Raw genomic sequence first — 21,214 nt, forward strand, 5'->3', positions numbered from 1 at the left:
CCACCTTCTCTGCCCTGATGGCTCCCACAAGCAAAATCAATGGGGAAGCCAGTAAGAGGCCGTTAATTGGTCCAATAAGTTGCTCCTCCTACTGCTACTTTTTCTCCCGAGGCACCTTCAGGCAGCAAATATTCATGATCTGCCTGAATTTATGCCATGCTGCAGCACAAACACACACACACAATTGTGCCATGCTGTAGTACCCACCCTCTGTCTACACTTGTGCCACAGCAACCCCCGTACCCATGCCATACTACGGCCATCTGCTTCCATTTGTACTGTGTTGCAGCACACACACACCCATTCCGCGCTGCAGCATCCACCCCCACCCACCTTCCTGAATTTGCATCTTGCTGTTAACACTATCCTATACCAACCTGCATATTGGAACACTCATCTGCCTGGCCTGCTTGCAAGTCGCCTAACACAGGGGTGTCAAACTGGCAGCCTACGGGCCAGATGCGTCACATGCAGGCCACGCCCACCCCAGCTCTGCAAAGGGACAAAACGTCACATGATGCAACGTGCGCCACAAGGAAAGTTTTGTTACGACTGGGATTTGCAACTTCCTATTGGCTTTAATTCTTAATAAGACAGAAGTCACATAGTAATAAATATAAATGACAATTTATACAATGTTTCATCTTTTATTTTCAGGTATGTTCACAAAACAATGTACATGCTATGCAATGTCTTATTCTTAGATAACTTTATGTATGGTATAAAGTATACCCAGACACCCAGAGATGTACAGTATAAATTACTGCATTCAGTTATGTTTTGGTAGAATAATAGATAAGATTATTATATTTTAATAAACTTTGCTTTATCTCATTGGTTCAAAAATGTTTTATGTTAATTACGTTTTCTAAAGTAGTGAGGTTCCGTGTATTGCTTTGCCCTGGAAGAAATGATTTAACGAAATACTTTTGTTTACATGACATGAAGAATTGAGAATAGAAGCTTTAGGGTACAGTTTGTAGAGACTGCATAATATGAAAATAATAATCAGAAAATGGAAAGTTCAGTGCATGAATTTTGCGCTGATAGGCTAGCACGTCAGTAGCATAATCTCATACAAATTTGAAATTTTAGATGAGCTGATATCCATGTATCCAGAAGTTTGGAATTGCCTTCTTAATACCTTATTTCAGTTATAGCCCTACCCACCCTACGTTGGGTCACCATAAAACTTGCTGTGATGTTGTCTATTTTTACCCTGTTCTGTTTTGCAGTATATTGATGAATCGTACTGTTCCAATTTGAGATGGTAGGTGTTATGGTAGGCAAGCGGATTTAAACATAAGATTCTACAAGAAACAATCCTACAAAAGACTCAGACCTTCATGATTATGCAGCTCACCAGATCTAATAGAATCTGAATATGCTGGAGAAGCACTGGTTTTGGGAGAATTAATAATGTTATGTAAACTAGCTAATAAGCAACAAAAGCCCAGTTTTGTCTTTCAAAAATGTGGAAATGCAATCTAAAAGTGAGGCCATTCAACTTGAACCTATTTTAACAGAATAACAGGGACTTTGGATGTCTTCTATTCCAATCCCCTCCTCAAACAGGAGACCCTATACCAGAGTTGTCAAACTCCTGGCCCATGGGCCAGATGCATCACTGGCTGGCCATGCCCATGCATGGTTTATTGAAGAAGAAAAAAGTCCTGATATGTCATGTGAAGATACATTGACATTGTGAGCTTGACACCACTGCCCTATACCATTGCAGACAAGTGGCTGTCCAGTGTCTTGAAAGCCTCCAGTGATGGAGCCCTCGCAAGTTCTGAAGCCAAGCTGTTCTGCTGGCTAATTGTTCTTAACTGTTAGGAAATTTCTTATTTTTAGGTTGCTTCTCTCCTTGATTAGTTTTCCATCCATTGTTTCTTGTCTTGCCTTCTGGTGCTTTAAAAAGTAGGTTGACCCCCCTCTTCTTTGTGGGCAGCCTCTCAAATTTTACAGTTGTGCACGCCTATCTTTCCCCAAGTAAAACAGAAGAGATCAGCTTTTCTTATCTTGCTTAAAAACCCAGAGAGAAGTTTGTTTCAGAAACAGGAAGATGAGAAGGTGACAATATGAAAGAAAGTCTTGAAACCAAATATTAATACGGAGACAACTGGGAGAGAAAGGTATTGGATGACTAACATTAATAGGGAGCCAGTTCAGTCTAGTGGTTAAGGCACTCAGCTCTAATTCCTCTTTAGGTATGAAAGCCTGCTGGGCAACCTTGGGCCAGTCCCCCTCAGCCCAACTCAGCTCACAGGGTTGTTGGAGCAAGAATCATTATTATACACCTTGAGTAAAAGTAATAAAGGGATAAAAATGTAAAATAAAATATTTATTTTATTGCTCAATGTATATGGCTGCTCATCTCTTCAGACCAGAGGACTCCCAAGGCAATAACATACTCAGAGTAGGGACGATGACACTTCTTGACTTCAAGCAAAAAATAAGTTTATTGTATTTTCTGGAAGTATTTGTATTTGTATTTGGTTTATTTGTATGCCGCCCTTCTCCAGGAGGGACTCAGGGCAGCGAACAACTCAGGGGGGAAAGGGAACATAAACAACAGTACACATAATTAAAATACATGAAAATCACACAGCCATACCAGTCGAGAGGGGAGGGGAACTCATCAACCCCAGGCCTGCCGGCACAGCCAGGTTTTGACGGCTTTCCGGAAGGCCTGGAGGTGAGGGTCCGGATCTCCGCGGGGAGTTCATTCCAAAGGGCCGGAGTTGCTACAGAGAAGGCCCTCCCCCGGGTAGTAGCCAGATGGCATTGGCTGGTGGACGGAACCCGGAGGAGGCCGACCCTGTGAGATCTGACGGGTCTTTGGGAGGTAATTGGCAGCAGGCGGTCTCTCAAGTACCCAGGTCCAATACCATGAAGGGCTTTATAAGTTACGACTAGCACTTTGAAGTGATGACATAAGGCCTCTTCCCTCAAGGGATCAGATGAAGGCCACCTTTGGTGATCAAAGGGAAAGACTTGGATGTGACATAATGAAGTTACCTAATGATTCATAATGAAGTGACATCATAAGCTGAGAACAGCAAGCCCCTATGTGTAAATTGTTCCCGTCCTCTTTTCAAAGGCAGCTAATAGTCCCAGTCTGAATGCACATCACCATCAGATTCAAAAGCTGTATCTTGACTGAAGGCTGCATCAGCTGTCTGCTTTGTTGAAGTCTGCTTTGCCTACAAAGCATTTTCCCTCTGCTGGATTTAGGCTGAATTCAGAAGATAACAAAGCAACATGTGAAATCCACACACTGTTGGATGATGATCGGCATTCACAGACCAGGAAAGGGATTCTGAAAAGCTCAGTAAAAATAACCAGTTGCAGTACAAGAGGGAAAAAAGGGGGGAATTTTCATGCTAGAAATCATTAGGCAAAATATTTGATAAGGACGTGTGCAATACGATAAATATATGGAAATCTATGGAACAACAGCTCTAATTCTTGAAGACTGGAGGAATTCCCATAAGGAAAAGGTCCATTGTTTGTGGCTTTTTAAAGAAGCGGCAAGATGGATGTGATAGAAGTATGTAAAAGTAAAGGAAGGAACAGAACCTTTTCCTTTTTTTCCTGCTTTAAAATTCTACATTTCATCTGGTCCGCTGCTACGCAACATAGGACATTGGCTTAAATGGCAAGACTCTGTAGTGCTTTAGAATTAATTCGGAAAAAGAAGTTTTAATTCCATGGAGATGTAAAGGTAGTGTATACCTTTAACCCCTTAAAGCAATTGCATCTTTAAAGCATTTCTTGGGTTCATCTGGCAGGATCCCCAGTAGCTGCCATATGATTTTGGAAACAGATATGGTGTCAACTTCGGCGAAGGGTAGCAAGTCTGACCAGTTGTCTTGCTCCTAATTGTTCGCTGATATTTTACGCTGACCGAGTGACTCAGCGTTGGGAAAACAGCAACCCTCACCAGCCCCCCTGTGAGGGAGAGGGTGCTGGTGATTTATTTTGAAGAGAGAATTGGGATAATGTCAGCGTTCCAAGTATCATGTAGAATTAAATCAGAATCCAAGGCAAAATGATCCTTAAAGTTCCAATTTAATAAAGCAGATATCTTAGCACATCTGTGTTAATCCCAGTTCTGGAAATGACATCAGAATCCCACCCAGTTAAAAGTTCATGATCTTGTCCCCACACCCACAATCCATCACATGGTCCAATCTTCTTCCACGCTGGCGTCTCCATCCAGCTGCTTCTGGTCAGGTGTAAAAGTGTGGAGACAAAAGATGACCTTGGCTTCTAGTAAAGAATGTTGACAATACATTCCACAATCCTACTCCTGTCTATTCCCCCCTCCCATCAACTATACCAATGAAACAGCATAATGAAAAAGAGAAAGTGTGACAGGCCAAAATTCTAAAAGGAATATAATTGCAGGCCTGACAGTTGCAGTGTCCCAGGATCATGTGATTGCCATTTGCAACTTTCCCAGCTGGTGTCCGACAAGCAATGCTAAGATTGGATTTGCTTAATAATTGCATGATTCACTTAATGACTGCAGTGGTTTGTTTTAACAACTGTGGCAAAAGCCATAATATTGAGTGCAACTCGCTTAACAAGTGTCTTGCTTAGCAATAGAAATTCTGATCCTAATTGGGTTTCTAATTCAAGGGCTACTTGTATGATCCACTTCTTTTCTATTTGCTTAGTAATATTACCCAGACATTCAGTATCCTGTGAGAATGGTGCGGAGGGTGTGAGTTTGATCCTAGGTAGAGGCAGATATTTCTCTCTCTGGGCACACTGGGAATAATTCTGCTGGGAAAAAAAACCTCTGCATTGGTGACAGGACGGGCATCCGGCCAGTAACCACTCAGCTTTATTCAGTTGCCCACTCCACCCTGCAAGGGACTATGAGGTCGTTAAAAGTGGATAATAATAATAATAATTTAGTATCCTGTGAACTCTGGTGCCAATCCCTGAGGTCCTACAGCTTTGCCTGCTTCTCTTTGGCTTCGGGAAGTTGCCATGAAGTCCAAATTGATGGAAAAAATCTACAATATTTAGAGGCCCATGTGTACCTGCCTTCTATCTATAAATATAGCTGCACCTAACATGATTGTTGGAGCCAAGAGTATGAATGATTATAATTAGAAGTGTAATTTTCTGCAAAGGCATTTGTCATTTGTCACAACACTTCATTTAGTTTCTTTGTCTTTACACATAATATGAAACGACATATTGTTTTTTGAATTCATAATTTCCTTAAGTCGCTTCCCATCAAAAAGTGGAGTCTTTTGTCATACACATTTAAGGCATTAAGGAATATGTTAGCAGCTGTGTGCCATTTACTCAGAAATAAATGATTAAGTCTACCTTACAAAATTAAGGAACTCTCTTCCTTGGTGAAAATGACAATTATGCAGCTTTTTAAAAAAAAATGAAATGAAACCTCCTGTTCATGAAGTTACAGATGGTCTTGACTTAAACCTGACCTTTCTTAAATTATAGACATGAATTATTTCCTCAGGAAGATGCTATTGTGATCGCATTACTTCCAGAAATGTCATAATAGGTCGTCATATATTTAGAGTTCAGAAGCCACACAAAAAACATTAAAGCTATATTTACAACCTTTAAATCAGCTTTAACCTTTATATTGTAGAACCATTTACTCTCCATAAAACAGGCTGGTTGCTTGTATAATTGTCATTTTTTTTTTTTTTTACAAAAAATGAGCAAAACTACTTTCCTTCGTAATGGTTTATGTAACGTGGTTTCAAATCTTTTTAAAATATTCCCATGAAAAGTGTCTTGATATACCAGACACTGAGGTTCATCTAAATATATTTATGAGTTCCCACCAGAGGTGGGTTCCTACCAGTTCGCACCTATTCGGTAGAACCGGTTCATCAAATCTACCGAACCGGTTAGAAGAGGTTCTACCAGTGGACCCGGAAAGCAGGCCACACCTACAGAGGAGGTTCCAAAGTTTTTTGAAACCCACCACTGGTCCATGGATATGATTATTCTACATTATTCTCCTTTGTGGGAGTGGCTTGCTGCCCATGTGACCGGATATGAAGATGCCGACGACACTTGTCAGAACCACCTTAAATTACCTCACACACAGCACTGGCATGCATAAGAATATGATGTAAACTTGTTTTTTAAAAGGCATCTTTGGTTTGCGTTAAAACAACTTCAGCACACGCAATGTTCTGATTGCACCACAAATGCAGTAGTCATCCTTACCTTTCACAGAGGCACTGAGTTTTATAAATATGAGCATGATAGTGTAGAATAATCATATCCAAGGACCAGTGGTGGGTTTCAAAGAATTTTGGAACCTCTTCTGTAGGTGTGGCCTGCTTTCTGGGTCCACTGCTGGAACCTCTTCTAACCGGTTCGGTAGATTTGACGAACCGGTTCTACCGAATAGGTGCGAACTGGTAGGAACCCACCTCTGGTGTGTGGTGAGAATGTATATTACAGGTAGACCTTGACTTATGAGCATAATTGAGCCTGCAATTTTGATTGTGGTGGTCATAAAGAGGGCCACTGTGTGTAACTGTGCCTGATTTTATGGCCTTTTTGAAAGTGGTCATAAAGTGAATGCCATGTTTGTAAAGTGAATACTGCAGTCATAAAGTAAGCACTGTGGTTGTTAAACTAACCCACTGTTCTCCGCGAGGTGGGTTTTGTTTTTGTTTTTTGCTGGAAACAGGAAATAGATGCTGGTTTCCACAAAACAATAACAGATTGCAGCAATATAATGACAGGATCAGAGGTGGGTTCCTACCAGTTCGCACCTATTCGGTAGAACCGGTTCGTCAAATCTACCGAACCGGTTAGAAGAGGTTCCACTAGTGGACCCGGAAAGCAGGCCACACCTACAGAAGAGGTTCCAAAATTTTTTGAAACCCACCACTGAATTGCATGCTTCAATGCCAGAGTTCCTGAGCCAACATGACTGGAGGAGGAATTCTGGGAGTTGAAGTCCACAAGTCTTAAAGCTGTCAGGTTTGAAGACCCCTAGGTTTTTTTTTCTAAAGGGTTAGGGGTGCAAGGGTCTTGTAACTTGACAGCTTTAAGACCTGCATGCTTCAATGCCAGAGTTTCTGAATAGCTACTTGGACCGACCTAAGTACTAATTCATAATTTCATATCAGGTCACATGGGTGGCAAGCCACTCCCATCTGGTCACATGGGCAGCAAGCCACTCCCACAAAGGAGGCCACACCCACAGAGTAGGTTCGAACAATTTTTGAAACCCACCACTGGACAGGATGCTTCAAGCAGCTGTAAATGGGGGCCGATGGCCGGGCACCCAAAATATGAGGAGAGCCGGGGTGTAAGAACTAAACCTTCTTGTTAGAACCAGTTTGGTCTAATGGCTAAAGCACCAGGCTAGAAAGCGGGAGGCTGTGAATTCAAGTCCCACCTTAACCATGAAAGCCACCTGGCTGACTTTGGGCCAGTCACGCTCTCGTAAGTATTTTAAAGTGGAATCAGAAGGATTGGAAGGGAGAAAGGCTGATCAAATATTCCATGTATATAGCCAATAGGTTCCACTGAGTGTCAGACATCATTACATTATATTACATCAGCGGTCACCAATTTTTTTTGGCACCAAGGACCGGTTTCATGGAAGACAATTTTTTCATGCAAGGGGAGGGGGAGAAGAGCATATAACTTAGATCCCCCACATGAGCAGTTTCGCTTACCTGCTGCTCACCTCCAGTTGTGTGGCCCAGTTCCTAACAGGCCATGGACCGGTACCGTTCCATGGCCTAGGGGTTGGGGACCTCTGTATGACATTATACATTATATTACACTATATGCTACGTGTTGTGGCCCAGCAGGAGCCGTTGGAGCTGCCACCAGACTCCGACAGCGAGGGGCCCTCTGAGTTGGCTCTGGAGGAGGTGGAGGACCTTGGACAGGGTTCCGACTCCAAGCAGGGGGCAGAGAGACTAGTTGGCACCTGAGCCTTGGACCAGTGGGGAGGAGACAAGGGAGAGTGATCCAGAAGCCAGCAGTGAGCTGTTCCTGGATGCACGGCATCGAAGAGCTACTCGGCGTCAGGAGCAATTGCGCAATTACAGGCGGTAATAGCGGTCAGCTGATGGTCATTAGACTCCTCTCCAGACTATAAAAAAGACTGCTTGTGACACGCCCCTCTTGCAGAAGTCAACACATTGACTAAAGAGAACGTAACTAACTTGGCTGGCTGGATTGCTGCCAAGGTTTGTCTGAATTGCTGCCAAGGTTTGTCGGACTTGCTGCCAAGGTCCTTATCTGTTTGTTTGCTTGGCTTTCAGCCAACGAGATTCTAGTCTTGTTATTAAAGGACATTCTAATTAAGCTTGTCTCGGCTTTCGTTACTGGACGGAGGAGGGGGTCAGAACAGCTACATAACATTGCACCAGTTTGATCTAGTGTTTAAAACCCAGGAGACTGAGTTCTAGTCTGCTTTAGGAATGAAGGCCAACTGAGGGATTTTGGGCCCATCACTCTCTCTCAGCCTAACTCACCTCACAGAGTTGTTATTATGGAGAAAACAGGAGGAGGAATGAGTATTAGGTATATTCACCACCTTTAGTTAAATGTTGTGGCCCACCGGGAGCCGTTGGAGCTGCCACCAGACTGCGACAGCGAGGGGCCCTAAGGATCGGCCCTGGAGTATGTGGAGGACCCTGTATAGGGTTCCGACTCCGAGCAGGGCGCAGAGAGACTGGTGGGCCACCAGGTGGCACCTGAGCCTTGGATCAGTGGGGAGGAGACAAGGGAGAGTGATCCAGAAACCAACAGTGAGTTGTTCCGGGATGCATGCCGTCGAAGAGCTATTCGGCGTCAAGAACAACTATGTAATTACAGGAGGTAATTACACTCAGCTGATGGTCATTAGGCTCCTCTCCAGACTATAAATAAGACTGCTTGTGACACGCCCTTCTTGCAGAAGTCAACGCATTGACTAAAGAGAACGTAACTAACTTGGCCGGCTGGATTGCTGCCAAGGTTTGTCTGAATTGCTGCCAAGGTCCTTATCTGTTTGTTTACTTGGCTTTCAGCCACCGAGATTCTAGTCTTGTTATTAAAGGACATTCCAATTAAGCTTGTCTCGGCTTTCGTTACTGGACAGAGGAGGGGGGGGTCAGAACAGTTATATATGAAAAAAAAAGGTTGGGTTTTAAAAAAATCCCCTATAAATAGGTATAATTGGTAGCCATTTTTCCGGTTAAGTGGAATCATAGAACACTGCAAATGGCTTGAGCAATGCTGGCCAGATTGCAAAAAACACCAAAAATAGGAATAATAAGAAGGAAAAGGCTGGGTCAGGATGTCAACAACGCAAGGAAAGCGATAGAATGAATTGTCAACAACAAACCTGTCTCAGATTATTACAAGGAGCTGATAACAAGGCATGTCAACAAGAAGGAACCGTTTCAGAATCTTGTAAAAGAGAATAACAAAAGCAATGATGAAGAGAGTGTTTGCTCTCATATCAAAAAAGGGAAATTTGTTATAATGAAAGGCTTCTCTCAGACAACAATAGCAACGGCAGATTTCTTACAACAAAAAGACAAAGCTTCTCACAACAACACTACAGCCCTCTTCAGGCTGCCAACAGGCAAAATTATATACACTCAGAAAATAAACCTTTTAAAAATTCATCAGACCATCAGAGCAAAGGCTCCATTTATGTGTAGTTGTGCATAAACTCATCGATTTCATCTGACCTCATACCTGCTTTGCATACCTGTGACGCAAGCATTATTGATGAATGGGTGAAGGAAAAGAACTAGTATTTATAATAATGATTACTGTGCTTATGAGAAAGGTTAGTCATGCTTTATAGTTTTGCATAAAGCTATCTTTATCACAGCTATCTCAGTTTAAGTCTCTGTGTGTTGGGAAGGAGGCATGATGGCTCAGTGGTTAAAGCCCGGGTTTGAGACTCGAGCACTGTGTGACAGGGTGAGTTCCCGTTACTCGCCCCAGATTCTGCCCATCTAGCAATTCAAAAACGTGTAAATGCAAGATAAATTGGTATCACTTTGGTGGGAAGATAACAGTGTTTCCTGCCACATGACCACGGAAATGTCTTTGGACAATGCTAGCTCTTTCAGCTAAGAAATGGAGATGAGCAGATTAACAGAGTTGGAAGGGATTTTCTAGGTCATCCAGTCAACACCCCCCCACACACTCAAGCAGGAGACCCTACACCATTTCTGACAAATGGCAGTCCAATTTCTTCTTGAAAGTCTCAAGTGATGAAATTCCCACAACTTCTGAAAGCAATCTGTTCCATTGGTTGACTATTCTCACTGTCAGAAAGTTCCTCCTTATTTCTAGGTTGAATCTCTCCTTGGTCAGTTTCCATCCATTATTCCTTGTGTGGCCTTCAGGTGCTTTGGAAAATAGCTTGACCCCCTCCTCTCTGTGTCAGCCCCTGAAATATTGGAACACTGCTATCATGTCTCCCCTGGTCCTTCTCTTCACTAGACTAGCCATTCCCAGTTCCTGAAACCGTTCTTCATATGTTTTAGTCTCCAGTCCCCTAATCATCCTGGTTGCTCTCTGCACTTTTTCTAGAGTCCCAACATCTTTTTATAGTGTGGTGTTGTGGCCCAGCAGGAGCCATTAGAGCTGCCACCAGACTCCGACAACGAGGGGCCCTATGAGTCGGATCTGGAAGATGTGGAGGACCCTGGACAGGGTTCCGACACTGAGCAGGGCGCGGAGAGGCTGGTGGGCCACCAGGAGGCGCCTGAGGCCTGGAGCAGCGGTGAGAGCCAAAGGGAGTGTGCTCCCGAAGTCAAGCCTTGGAGTAGTGGGGAGGAGACAAGGGAGTGTGATCCTGACATCATGCATTGGAGCAGTGGGGAGGAGACAAGGGAGTTGGTCCTGGATGCCTGGCAATAGAGGGCTAATAGGCGTAAAGAACAGTTACGCAGTTACAGGAGATAATTGAACTCAGCTGGTGGTAATTAGGCTCCTCTCAAGACTATAAAAGGAATGGCTTTCCACATGCTCGTCGTAGGAATCAACGAATTTACTAGAGCTGGAGAAGCTATTGTGGCTCTCTTGGCAGGCTGGATTGCTGCCAAGGTCTGGTCTGTGCTGGATTGCTGCCAAGGTCTAGTTTGTGTGTTAATAAATCTTTCAAGTATCTTTGTCTCGCTTTGGTGTAGAGGGGGGTCAGAACAGTGTGGTGACCAAAATGGATGTAGTACTCTAGGTATGGTCTTACTAAGGCTTTATAGAGTGGTATTAGTGCCTCACTTGATCTTGATTGTATCCCTCTGTTAATGCAATTTAGGATTGCATTGACTTTTTTGGCTGCTGCTGCACACCGCTGGCTTATCAGTTGTTCCCAGGGCAAGATGAGAAATCTGAGAAGATTCTTATAATTTAAGTGGCAGATAATAAAGTTACTTTCTTTAGCTATTTATGAGTGGCTCTGATTGCTTGCACCCAGCATTCTTCGCTTTATATGTTTAGAAATAAAAGGTATATAAAAGGGGAATGACTGAGGTTGCATTTGGATTGCTCAATACTTTCTTTATTGATCCAGCATCCCATATTTAATCACAGTGCCTTGGTGGGGAAATAAAATAACATAAGCTACCTCTGGAAGATGTTAACAGCGTTACTTCCATAGGGAAAGAGGTGATTCCCAGATTTTTCTGGGCAAGATTTGAAATATTGTTTTTCACAATTAATCCTCCATGCCCAATTTCCTGTTATAGACACATCAAATACGGACACAAGTAAAAATGGCCCTGTAGTGAACTTATATACGTTTCTTTGAAGTATTAGTAAGGTTTACTATCAAAGACTTTAAAAAATATCTATACTTGTGGAAATTTTAACTGATTACCCTGAAATAACAGGAACTAATCTTAACGATAGCAGGATTTGAAAGTTTCTCTGTGTGGAAATAGTGACATTTTCTTTGAAGGGAATGATTAAGTAATGAGACTCAGGTTGCAAATAAAATTACCACTGTATAAGCTTACCATATGTTCTCTAAAATTGCATTCAGCAGCAAGTGAGAAGTCTCCATTAATTTTTTAGAGTTTGCAGTAACAGAAAGTTAATGTGACAAGCACACATTTGATTAAAATGGATGCTTACGGGTAGGTCTATAAAACAGTATTCTAAAACTTTTCCAGCAGAATATTAAAGCTTAAGTTCAGAATTGCACTTACAACAGCAATGTAATGAGTAAATTACCCCACTGTGTATTAGTAGTAAAATCTGATTCAATGCTACTCAGGAGAAGATGCAATGGGGTTTATTCCGATGAAAATACAGACACACACACACACACACACACACACACACACAAACACAGAAACACAGAAACACAGAAACACACACACACACTGGTCTTGTTATATTCAGGTCTTTTCCCATATAAGATTGAGATTGTCTTGGCAATGTTTCAATGAGGTCTCACTTGCCATCCTCAGGTGGTGTTTTCGGCTTAAAGCGTGGTTGGAGCTGCCATCTTTCTATAAATCTTGGTGGGTGGGTGTGGAGTGCTGGCGTTGTTTCAGTAAGTGGATTGATTGGATGTGAGGCTGTATCATGATTGGTAGATTGGTGCTGATTGGTGTTGGCTGTCGGTCCGTTGCTGTTTTGTGCTGTAACGGCCTGGGTGGTGGGTGGAGCTCCCAGAATTCCCCAGCCAGCGAATGCTGGCTGGGGAATTCTGGGAGTTGAAGTCCAGACATCTTCAAGTGGTCAAGGTTGAGAAACACTGGTTTACAGGAAGGTCCCCATTTCATATTTTCTACAAAAAAAAAAAACCTTGTAGAGAATGAGGATTTGGGGGTGACACGGCTCTCATTTTTCTGTGAAGATGGTTGAAAGGAAAATCTAGCTTTCTGTTTATTGCAAACAACAACAGCACCTTGCATTATAGGATATGGTGAGCCAGGCGCATACCATTCTGACAGGCCAGCAAATTGAACTGCTAATAATATTAGGGGAATTATTATTATTATTATGCAATTGTATCACAGCGGCCAATTGTTTCACTGGATTTGGCATTGATTACTAGTCGGGCCCCACCCAGGGGCCTAGGAGGTCGTAACCTATTTCCGTAATATGCGTGCAGATCCAAGCAGTGCGGCTTTTTGCATTTGACTGGTGGTGATTTTGTCAATTTTTAACTGTTTTAAATGTAATTCCAGTGCTTTTGGAATAGCACCCAGTGTGCCAATTACCACTGGAATTACCACTGCTGGTTTGTGCCATAGTCGTTGAAATTCGATTTTTAAGTCCTGGTATTTTGAGATTTTTTCACATTCCTTCTCATTGACCCTGCTATCACCTGGTATTGCAATGTATATGATTGTGACCTTGTTTTTCTCAACCAGTGTGATGTCTGTTGTATTATGCGCCAGTATTTTGTCCTTTTTTATGTGACAATCCCACAAGATCTTGACCATCTGATTTTCGGTGACCTTTTCAGGCTGATGTTCCCACCAGTTTGTTGCTGTTTTAATATTATAATTTTTGCACAAATTCCAATGGATCATTTGTGCTACTGAATTGTGCCGCAATTTATGATCAGTCTGCGTGATTTTTTTACAGCAGCTGAGTATGTGAGCAACAGTTTCATCAGCTTCTTTGCAAAGTCTGCATTTGGCATCATCAGAGGATTTTTCGATTTTGGCCTTAATGGCATTTGTGCGGATAGCTTGTTCTTGCGCAGCCAGGATTAGTGACTCTGTTTCTTTCTTTAATGTACCTGTTGTTAACCATAACCAAGTTTGTTCACTGTCCACTTTATCTTTTATTTTTTCCAGAAATTGGCCATGCAGTGCTTTGTTCTGCCAACTCTCCATTCTTGATTTTATCACATCTTTTCTGTATTCTTGTTTCGTCTGTTGGGCCTTCAGTAGATTTTTGTTCTTTACTTCGATTAATAGATGTTCTTGACTTTCTTTTAAATAATCAGCCAGTGCATGTTTTTCTTCTTCAACTGTTTGCTTCACTTGTAATTATTATTATTATTATTATTATTATTATTATTATTATTATTATTATTATTATTTTAATGGAAAAGGGATTTTGCCTTACTTACTAATAATTCGGTATGAAGATCAAGAATAGATATTCATCTCAAATTTAAATATTTAACATTTTCACAAGTTGGTGACTACAAGAAAATGCATTACATTTAGATGGGATTTAATCTTTGACACAAAGCTGATATTTGCATAGGGTGACAAATATCAAACTGACATTATGCTGTCTCATTTGATGACTTCCAAATGTCATAGTGCAGGAACCTATGCACGGGAACCTCGGTATTTTTAGATAGTGTCAGTTTAAAAGACATTTACATTGACTGGGTTTAAAAAATATTGAAATGTATTAAAAAAAAAAAAACAAAGGACAGAAAGGAAAAGCAGGAATGCATCAGTAAAAAAGTTTGTCATGAAAGTTTCAATTCTTTTTTATACAGAAGATGAATACTTTTACTGCTTGTGTGTTCCTGTTGTGTTACAAACTTAATTCTACTTATTCCTACATCAACTTCTGAATTGTTCATCTGACACATAAAGAACTTCTGTTATCTCTACCTTCTCCCTGCCCATGTATCACCGATGTATCACTTTTACTCTGATGTAACACTCTTACACTTTAAACAGGATTTAAGTTCTCCAGTTCTTGCATATTTTATTTATATACAACGCAACACTTCCATCCTGCTCCCTTTGAATAATAGTAAGTTTACAGTGTTATGTGCCAATCGTGATAATCATTTCATCACGTTTCAGTGGTGCCTATCACATCGTATTGTTGGGGATGCTGCAACTGTGGCAAGTACCGTATTTTTCAGAGTATAAGGCACACCGAGGTTTTGAAGAGGCAAATTAAAATAAAAAGTAGGCAGGTAGATAGAGGGACAGAGAGGGAGAGAGAGAGAGAAATACAGTAGGTAGATAGGGAGAGAGAGAGAGTAGGTAGGTAAGTAGGTAGGTAGAGGGAGAGAGAGAGAGAGAGAGAGAGAGAGAGAGAGAGAGAGAGAAATACAGAAGGTAGGTAGGGGGAGAGAGAGAGGAGGTAGGTAGGGAGATGGGGGGGAGAGAAATACAGTAGGTAGGTAGGGAGGGAGAGAATAGGTAGGTAGGAAGGTAGATAGAGGGAGAGAGAGAAAGAAATATAGTAGGTAGAGAGGGAGGGAGAGAAAGTAGGTAGGTAGGTAGATAGAGGGATAGAGAGAGAGAAATACAGTAGGTAGGTAGGGAGAGAGAGTAGATAGATAGGTAGGTAGATAGAGGGGGAGAGAGAGAGGGAGAGAGAGGGAGGGAGGGAGAAATGCAGTATCCCTTGTCTCCTCCCCACTGGTCCAAGGCGCCTCCTGGTGGCCAACCAGCCTCTCTGCGCCCTGCTCGGATTCGGAACCCTGTCCAGGGTCCTCCACATCCTCCAGGGCTGACTCATAGGGCCCCTCGCTGTTGGAGTCTGGTGGCAGCTCCAACAGCTCCTGCTGGGCCACAACAGCTACCTATATATACATTTCTTTCAGAATGAAAGAAAAGGAGTAATTTGGTTTTTGTGGTCTCTGGGCAACCTCGTTGATGAGTTCTACATTTGTGAAAATATCTTTCAAGCCCAATATTCCTAACTGTCCCTGAATTATCCAAGATGAAGGATGCCTTGAAAACCTCCTTATGATCGTTTCCGACAATTAGTAATTTAACAATAACACATCACATTGTTCAAGGATTCTTATAGTTTGAAATGTAAAATAAGGCAATGACTGTTAATGTATCAACTTTATTCAGATTGTTAATATTGTACTATTCTAGCATATTTCAAGATGCCTCATATGAGTATTTATTTTTATCTTGCCTTTATTATTTTTATAAATAACCCCTAGGTGGGAAACATACTGGACCGGTACATAATCCTTCTACCTCCTCCTACTTTTTCCACAACAACCACCTTGCGAGGTGGATTGGGTTGAGAGAGAGAGTGACTTTTATGCAGATAATTATTTACCTGCTGCATTAACAACACTTCATGAACTTTATCCTCTTAATTTCCCATCTCCTCTCAACAACAGGTAGCTCTAGGTTCAGCCTGCTTCTTCTCCTCTTCATCCAACAGAATGAAGATAGTTTTCAGCAACAGCCCTGTTAGGTAGATGTTGTTCTGACCCCCTCCTCCGTCCAGTAACGAATGCCGAGACAAGCTTAACTGGAATGTACTTTAATAGCAAGAAACCAAAACCTCGGTGGCTGAAAGCCAAGCATAACAAACAGATAAGGACCTTGACAGCAACTCAGACTAGCCTTGGCAGCACCCAGGAGCTCTAAGGCATGTGATCTTGTCTGTTACGTATGTAAATATTGGTTAAAGCCACTGTGACAGCCACAGTGGCTGAATATGCTGGACAGCTTCCTTAAAAGAGGGAGCCGCAAGGCAGTTCTTCCATCTTTATTTCTCCAGCATGTAAATAAACAGACCTCGGAAACTGGTTGACCTGCCTCTTCATTCAGCCCCATCTAACACTGTCCACTGTGGGAAGTTATCATCCAGCCCTCTCCTAGAAAAAAATGAAATATCCTAGGAAATATTGAAAAGGCAGAATGTTTCTCTGGATGTGAAAATGTTTTAAAAGACAGAATAGTTGCCTGTAGCTTCCTGCCCATCCACACTTTGTCAATAGGCCATTGAGAAGGCCAGGCTAGCCCACTTTACATAATAAAGACTTCCCCACTGCAGCTGCAGGGGAAAGGGATATTACTCAACTCTCCACATGGCACCTGAGAACTCATACCTGTATTCAAAACAGCCTAGAGAGTAGTCCCCTGCATGGCACCATGGGAGTCTGACAACCAATCAGAATACATTTCTTACACAGGAACAGGAAACAGAGAGGTGGGACTGAACAGGTTATAAAAAGCCTAGCAAGCCCCTCCCTCAGCCCTTCTCTTCTTCTCCACCAACATTGAAGCATGTGATCACCTTTTCTGTTCAGGACTCAAGCCATGTGTCCCTGTCCACCAATAAACCATCTTTCCAAGCAGCCTCCATGTCTCCAGTGTCTTTTTCCCCACTTGGAGCTGAACCCAGAAGGACATTTCTTTCAACACCACCATTAAACCATCTTTCCAAGCAGCCTCCATGTCTCCAGTGTCTTTCTTCCCACTTGGAACTGAACCCAGAAGGACATTTCTTTCAACACCACCATTAAACCATCTTTCCAAGCAGCCTCCATGTCTCCAGTGTCTTTCTTCCCACTTGGAACTGAACCCAGATGGACATGTCTTCCAACATTACCTTTACAAATAACTCAAGGAGGAAAACACACACACACAATGCACAATGCTCCTTTCCCTTCCTATTTTCCATACAACAACACCTATTCTGTGAGCTGGGTTGGGTTGGGTTGAGAGAGAGAGTGTGGCTGGCACAAAAATCACCCCAGCCCACTTTAGAGCCGAGGTGGCTCAGTGGTTAAATGCAGCACTGCAGGCTACTTCAAGCTGAGTGCAGTTCTGCAGTTCGGCTGTTCAAATCTCACTGGCTCAGGGTTGACTCAGCCTTCCATCCATCCGAGGTGGGTAAAATGAGGACCCGGATTGTTGTTGGGGGCAATATGCTGACTCTGTAAACTGCTTAGAGAGGGCTGAAAGCCCTATGAAGCGGTATATAAGTCTAACTGCTATTGCTATTGCTATTGCTTTCACTCTCTAGCCTGGTGTGTCACTAGAGGATCCAGTAGAGTTCTGCAAAACATATCATTCATCATTCGTCTCATCTCTTCCCCGGGGACATCATCAGGCAGCGGGGATAAACGAACATGTTCCCGTTGCAATCTTGGATCATTTTGCAACGTGGGACTCGCTCTTCAACTGCAAGAGGTTGGAAACACCCTCTCACCTTTACGGGCTGTCGAGCGCTGAAAGCGAAGCGCAGCGCCCCCTGGTGGAGATAAGTTTAATTTCCCCCTCCGCCCTGGTTTCCCCCCCCCCCCCACCGCGGGCGGAAGTGGAAACGCGGCTTCTCGCGGCCGGAGCGGGGAGGCAGCCAGGAGTCGCTCGCTGCTATGTCGGCGTTAGCTTTGGAGGAGCTGTCTGCCGTTGCAGCTATTTACTGCGGGCGAGAAGAATGCGAGGTGCTGGAAGTGTCAGGTGATTGCATGGAGGAGAAAAAGAACCAGGGGTTCCCCTTAAAACAGTGTTTCTCAACCTTGGCCACTTGAAGATGTCCGGACTTCAACTCCCAGAATTCCCCAGCCAGCGAATGCTGGCTGGGGAATTCTGGGAGTTGAAGTCCGGACATCTTCAAGTGGCCAAGGTTGAGAAACACTGCATTAATCATTCAGGCTCAATTGCTAGCAACATTCTTAAGGAAATTATAATTGTACACTTAAAATCAAGTTCTACAAGATGAAAAATTATGCATTGATTGGCACCCAGGTTTAATATTCTCCTTTTTGGGATAAGTTAAAATATTAAGGCTGGTTTTCTTTTTCATATTAAATAGCCACAGTGCTTGGAGACATAAAAATGAAATGCTATATATGAAACATGCTAACTGGCTGCAATACAATGAGGTCCACTTTCTGCCACTTCTTAGATCAACAAAAATGTTGGGGAGAGAGAGAGAGGAGAGTTATTAATTTCATGGAAAAAAAACATATGGGACTGACTATATTTTGCTTTATGGGACCTAAGCTGCGTTGAGTAAGCTTGACCAGCAACATTTGCATTCGCTGGCTGGGGAATTCTGGGAGTTGAAGTCCGGACATCTTCAAGTTGCCAAGGTTGAGAAACACTGCCGTAAAACAAGGCTCACCATCCCCGATATTGTGGCTGGTGATATTCCTGCCCCATCATCTGCAAACACGGGATGGGGATATTGGGGGATCCAGTTTAGGGTAAACCTACCCCACAAGAAGCCACATCAGGAGTTGCCTCCAGCTTTTGCACGTGCAAACATAGTTTATTTCCTTTTTAAATCCCAAACGGGCTCCCCGTTTCTCCCTCTAATTGGCCTTTGATTCTTTGCATGGTGGGTGAGTTGGAATTCCCTTTTGAAGAATCAGTGACGTGAAGCCAAGAAAAACCAGTTTATAGCCAGGTTTTTTTCCCCCTTGCACCTGACTCGTCTCACTCATTTTGAAAGGAAAAGAGTTTAAATTATGGTATATAGGTTCAGTCAGAATGGAAAGGACATTGGAGGTCTTCTAGTCCAACCCCTTACTCAAGCAGGAGACCCTATGCCCTTTCAGATAAGTGGCTCTCCAGTTTTTTCCCCTTGTACCTGATTCGTCTCACTCATTTTGAAAGGAAAAGAATTTAAATTACGGTATATAGGTTCAGTCAGAATGGAAAGGACATTGGAGGTCTTCTAGTCGACCCCCTACTCAAGCAGGAGACCCGATGCCCTTTCAGATAAGTGGCTCTCCAGTTTTTTTCCCCTTGTACCTGATTCGTCTCACTCATTTTGAAAGGAAAAGAGTTTAAATTATGGTATATAGGTTCAGCTAGAATAGAGCTGGAAAGGACATTGGAGGTCTTCTAGTCCAACCCCCTATTCAAGCCACTTATTTCAGATAAGTGGCTCCCTAGTTTTTTTTTTTTTCTTCTTAAAAACCTCCTGTGATAAAGAACCTAGAACACCTGAAGGCAAAGGTTCAATAGAATAGAATAGAAATCCTTGATTGGCCCAAGTGTGATTGGACACAACAAGGAATTTGTCTTGGTGCATATGCTCTCAGCTAAAAGATACATTTGTCACAAATCATAAAGCACAATTCTTAATGATCGTCAATAAGGTACAAATAAGCAATCAAATCCTATTAGGAAACAATATAAATCATAAGGATACAAGCAACAAAGTTACAGTTGTACAGTCATATGTGGGAGGAGATGGGTGATAGGAACGATGAGAAGATTAATAGTAGTGCAGACTTAGTAAATAGTTTGACAGTGGTGAGGGAATTATTTCTTTAGCAGAGTGATGGCGTGCAGGGAAAAACTGTCCTTGTGTCTAGTTGCTAAACAATTAATCCCCACAACTGTCAAATTATCTACTAAGACTGTATTAACATTATTCTTCTCTTCCTTCCTAGTACCTATCTCTTCCCACTTATGACTATAATCATGTTGCTTGTATCTTTAAAATGTATATAGTTTTATTTGTTTCCTAGTATAGTTTGATTGCTTATTAGTAACCTATAATAGCAATAGCAATAGCAATAGCAGTTAGACTTATATACCGCTTCATAGGGCTTTCAGCCCTCTCTAAGTGGTTTACAGAGTCAGCATATTGCCCCCAACAACAATCCGGGTCCTCATTTTACCCACCTCGGAAGGATGGAAGGCTGAGTCAACCCTGAGCCGGTGAGATTTGAACAGTCGAACTGCTGAACTAGCAGTCAGCTGAAGTAGCCTGCAGTGCTGCATTTAACCACTGCGCCACCTCGGCTCTATAACTATCACTAAGTGTTGTATCTTACGATTCTTGATGAATGTATTCTATTTTATTTTTCTTTATGTACGCTGAGAGTGTATGCACCAACGACAAATTCCTTGACGCCAATAAAGAATTTCTCTTCTCTTCTCTTCTCTTCTATATATCATACTACTTTTATTCAATGTTTTGTTTGTATCTGGCATTAGGGCTGTAAAAACTTAATTTAATTTAATTATTTAGAGAAGGTCACAATCTCTCCATGGATAGCAAGATTGCCTTCTGGGGTGGAAGAAGTGAGATTTCTAAAAGCAGTAAAGCTGTTTTCTCTGCTCTTGCACTCTTCTTAGCAATAGCAATAGCAGTTAGACTTATATACCGCTTCATAGGGCTTTAAGCGGTTTACAGTCAGCATATTGCCCCCACAGTCTGGGTCCTCATTTCACCCATCTCGGAAGGATGGAAGGCTGAGTCAACCTTGAGTCGGTGAGATTTGAACCGCTGAACTGCAGATAGCAGTCAGCTGAAGTGGCCTGCAGTACTGCACTTTAACCACTGCGCCACCTCGGCTCAGCTTCTTCTAGTCAATGGCTTCTTAAAATTGGAACCATTGTGGCTGCAGTTTGCCACTGATGGATCTACAGTGTTTTCTGCAAATTGGAAAGCACCATTGGAAAGACTCTGTGTGTGTGTGTGTGTCTGTGTGTGTGTCTGTGTCTGTGTGAACAGCTATTGTCCTTATTTAGTGAGTATAATTGGGAGCAGCAACTCAGTCATTAAG

General features: G+C 42.5%; 1 protein-coding gene across 2 annotated transcripts in view; it reads left to right on the plus strand.

Annotated features, from left to right (window-relative positions):
* The first annotated feature begins 18,018 nt into the window (after positions 1–18,018).
* The window catches only part of RWDD3 (RWD domain containing 3), a 31,327-nt gene continuing 28,131 nt past the window's right edge, over positions 18,019–21,214 (plus strand). Inside the window, exon 1 of one of the 2 annotated variants that reach the window (XM_032217228.1) lies at positions 18,019–18,146. In XM_032217228.1, coding sequence (XP_032073119.1) covers positions 18,062–18,146 — 85 coding nt within the window. In that variant the 5' untranslated portion in view covers positions 18,019–18,061. The remainder of the gene's footprint in view (positions 18,147–21,214) is intronic. The other variant, XM_032217229.1, reaches the window with a different exon arrangement.

Source organism: Thamnophis elegans, chromosome 5 (genome assembly GCF_009769535.1).
Source record: "Thamnophis elegans isolate rThaEle1 chromosome 5, rThaEle1.pri, whole genome shotgun sequence".
NCBI classification, from domain to species: Eukaryota; Metazoa; Chordata; class Lepidosauria; order Squamata; family Colubridae; genus Thamnophis; species Thamnophis elegans.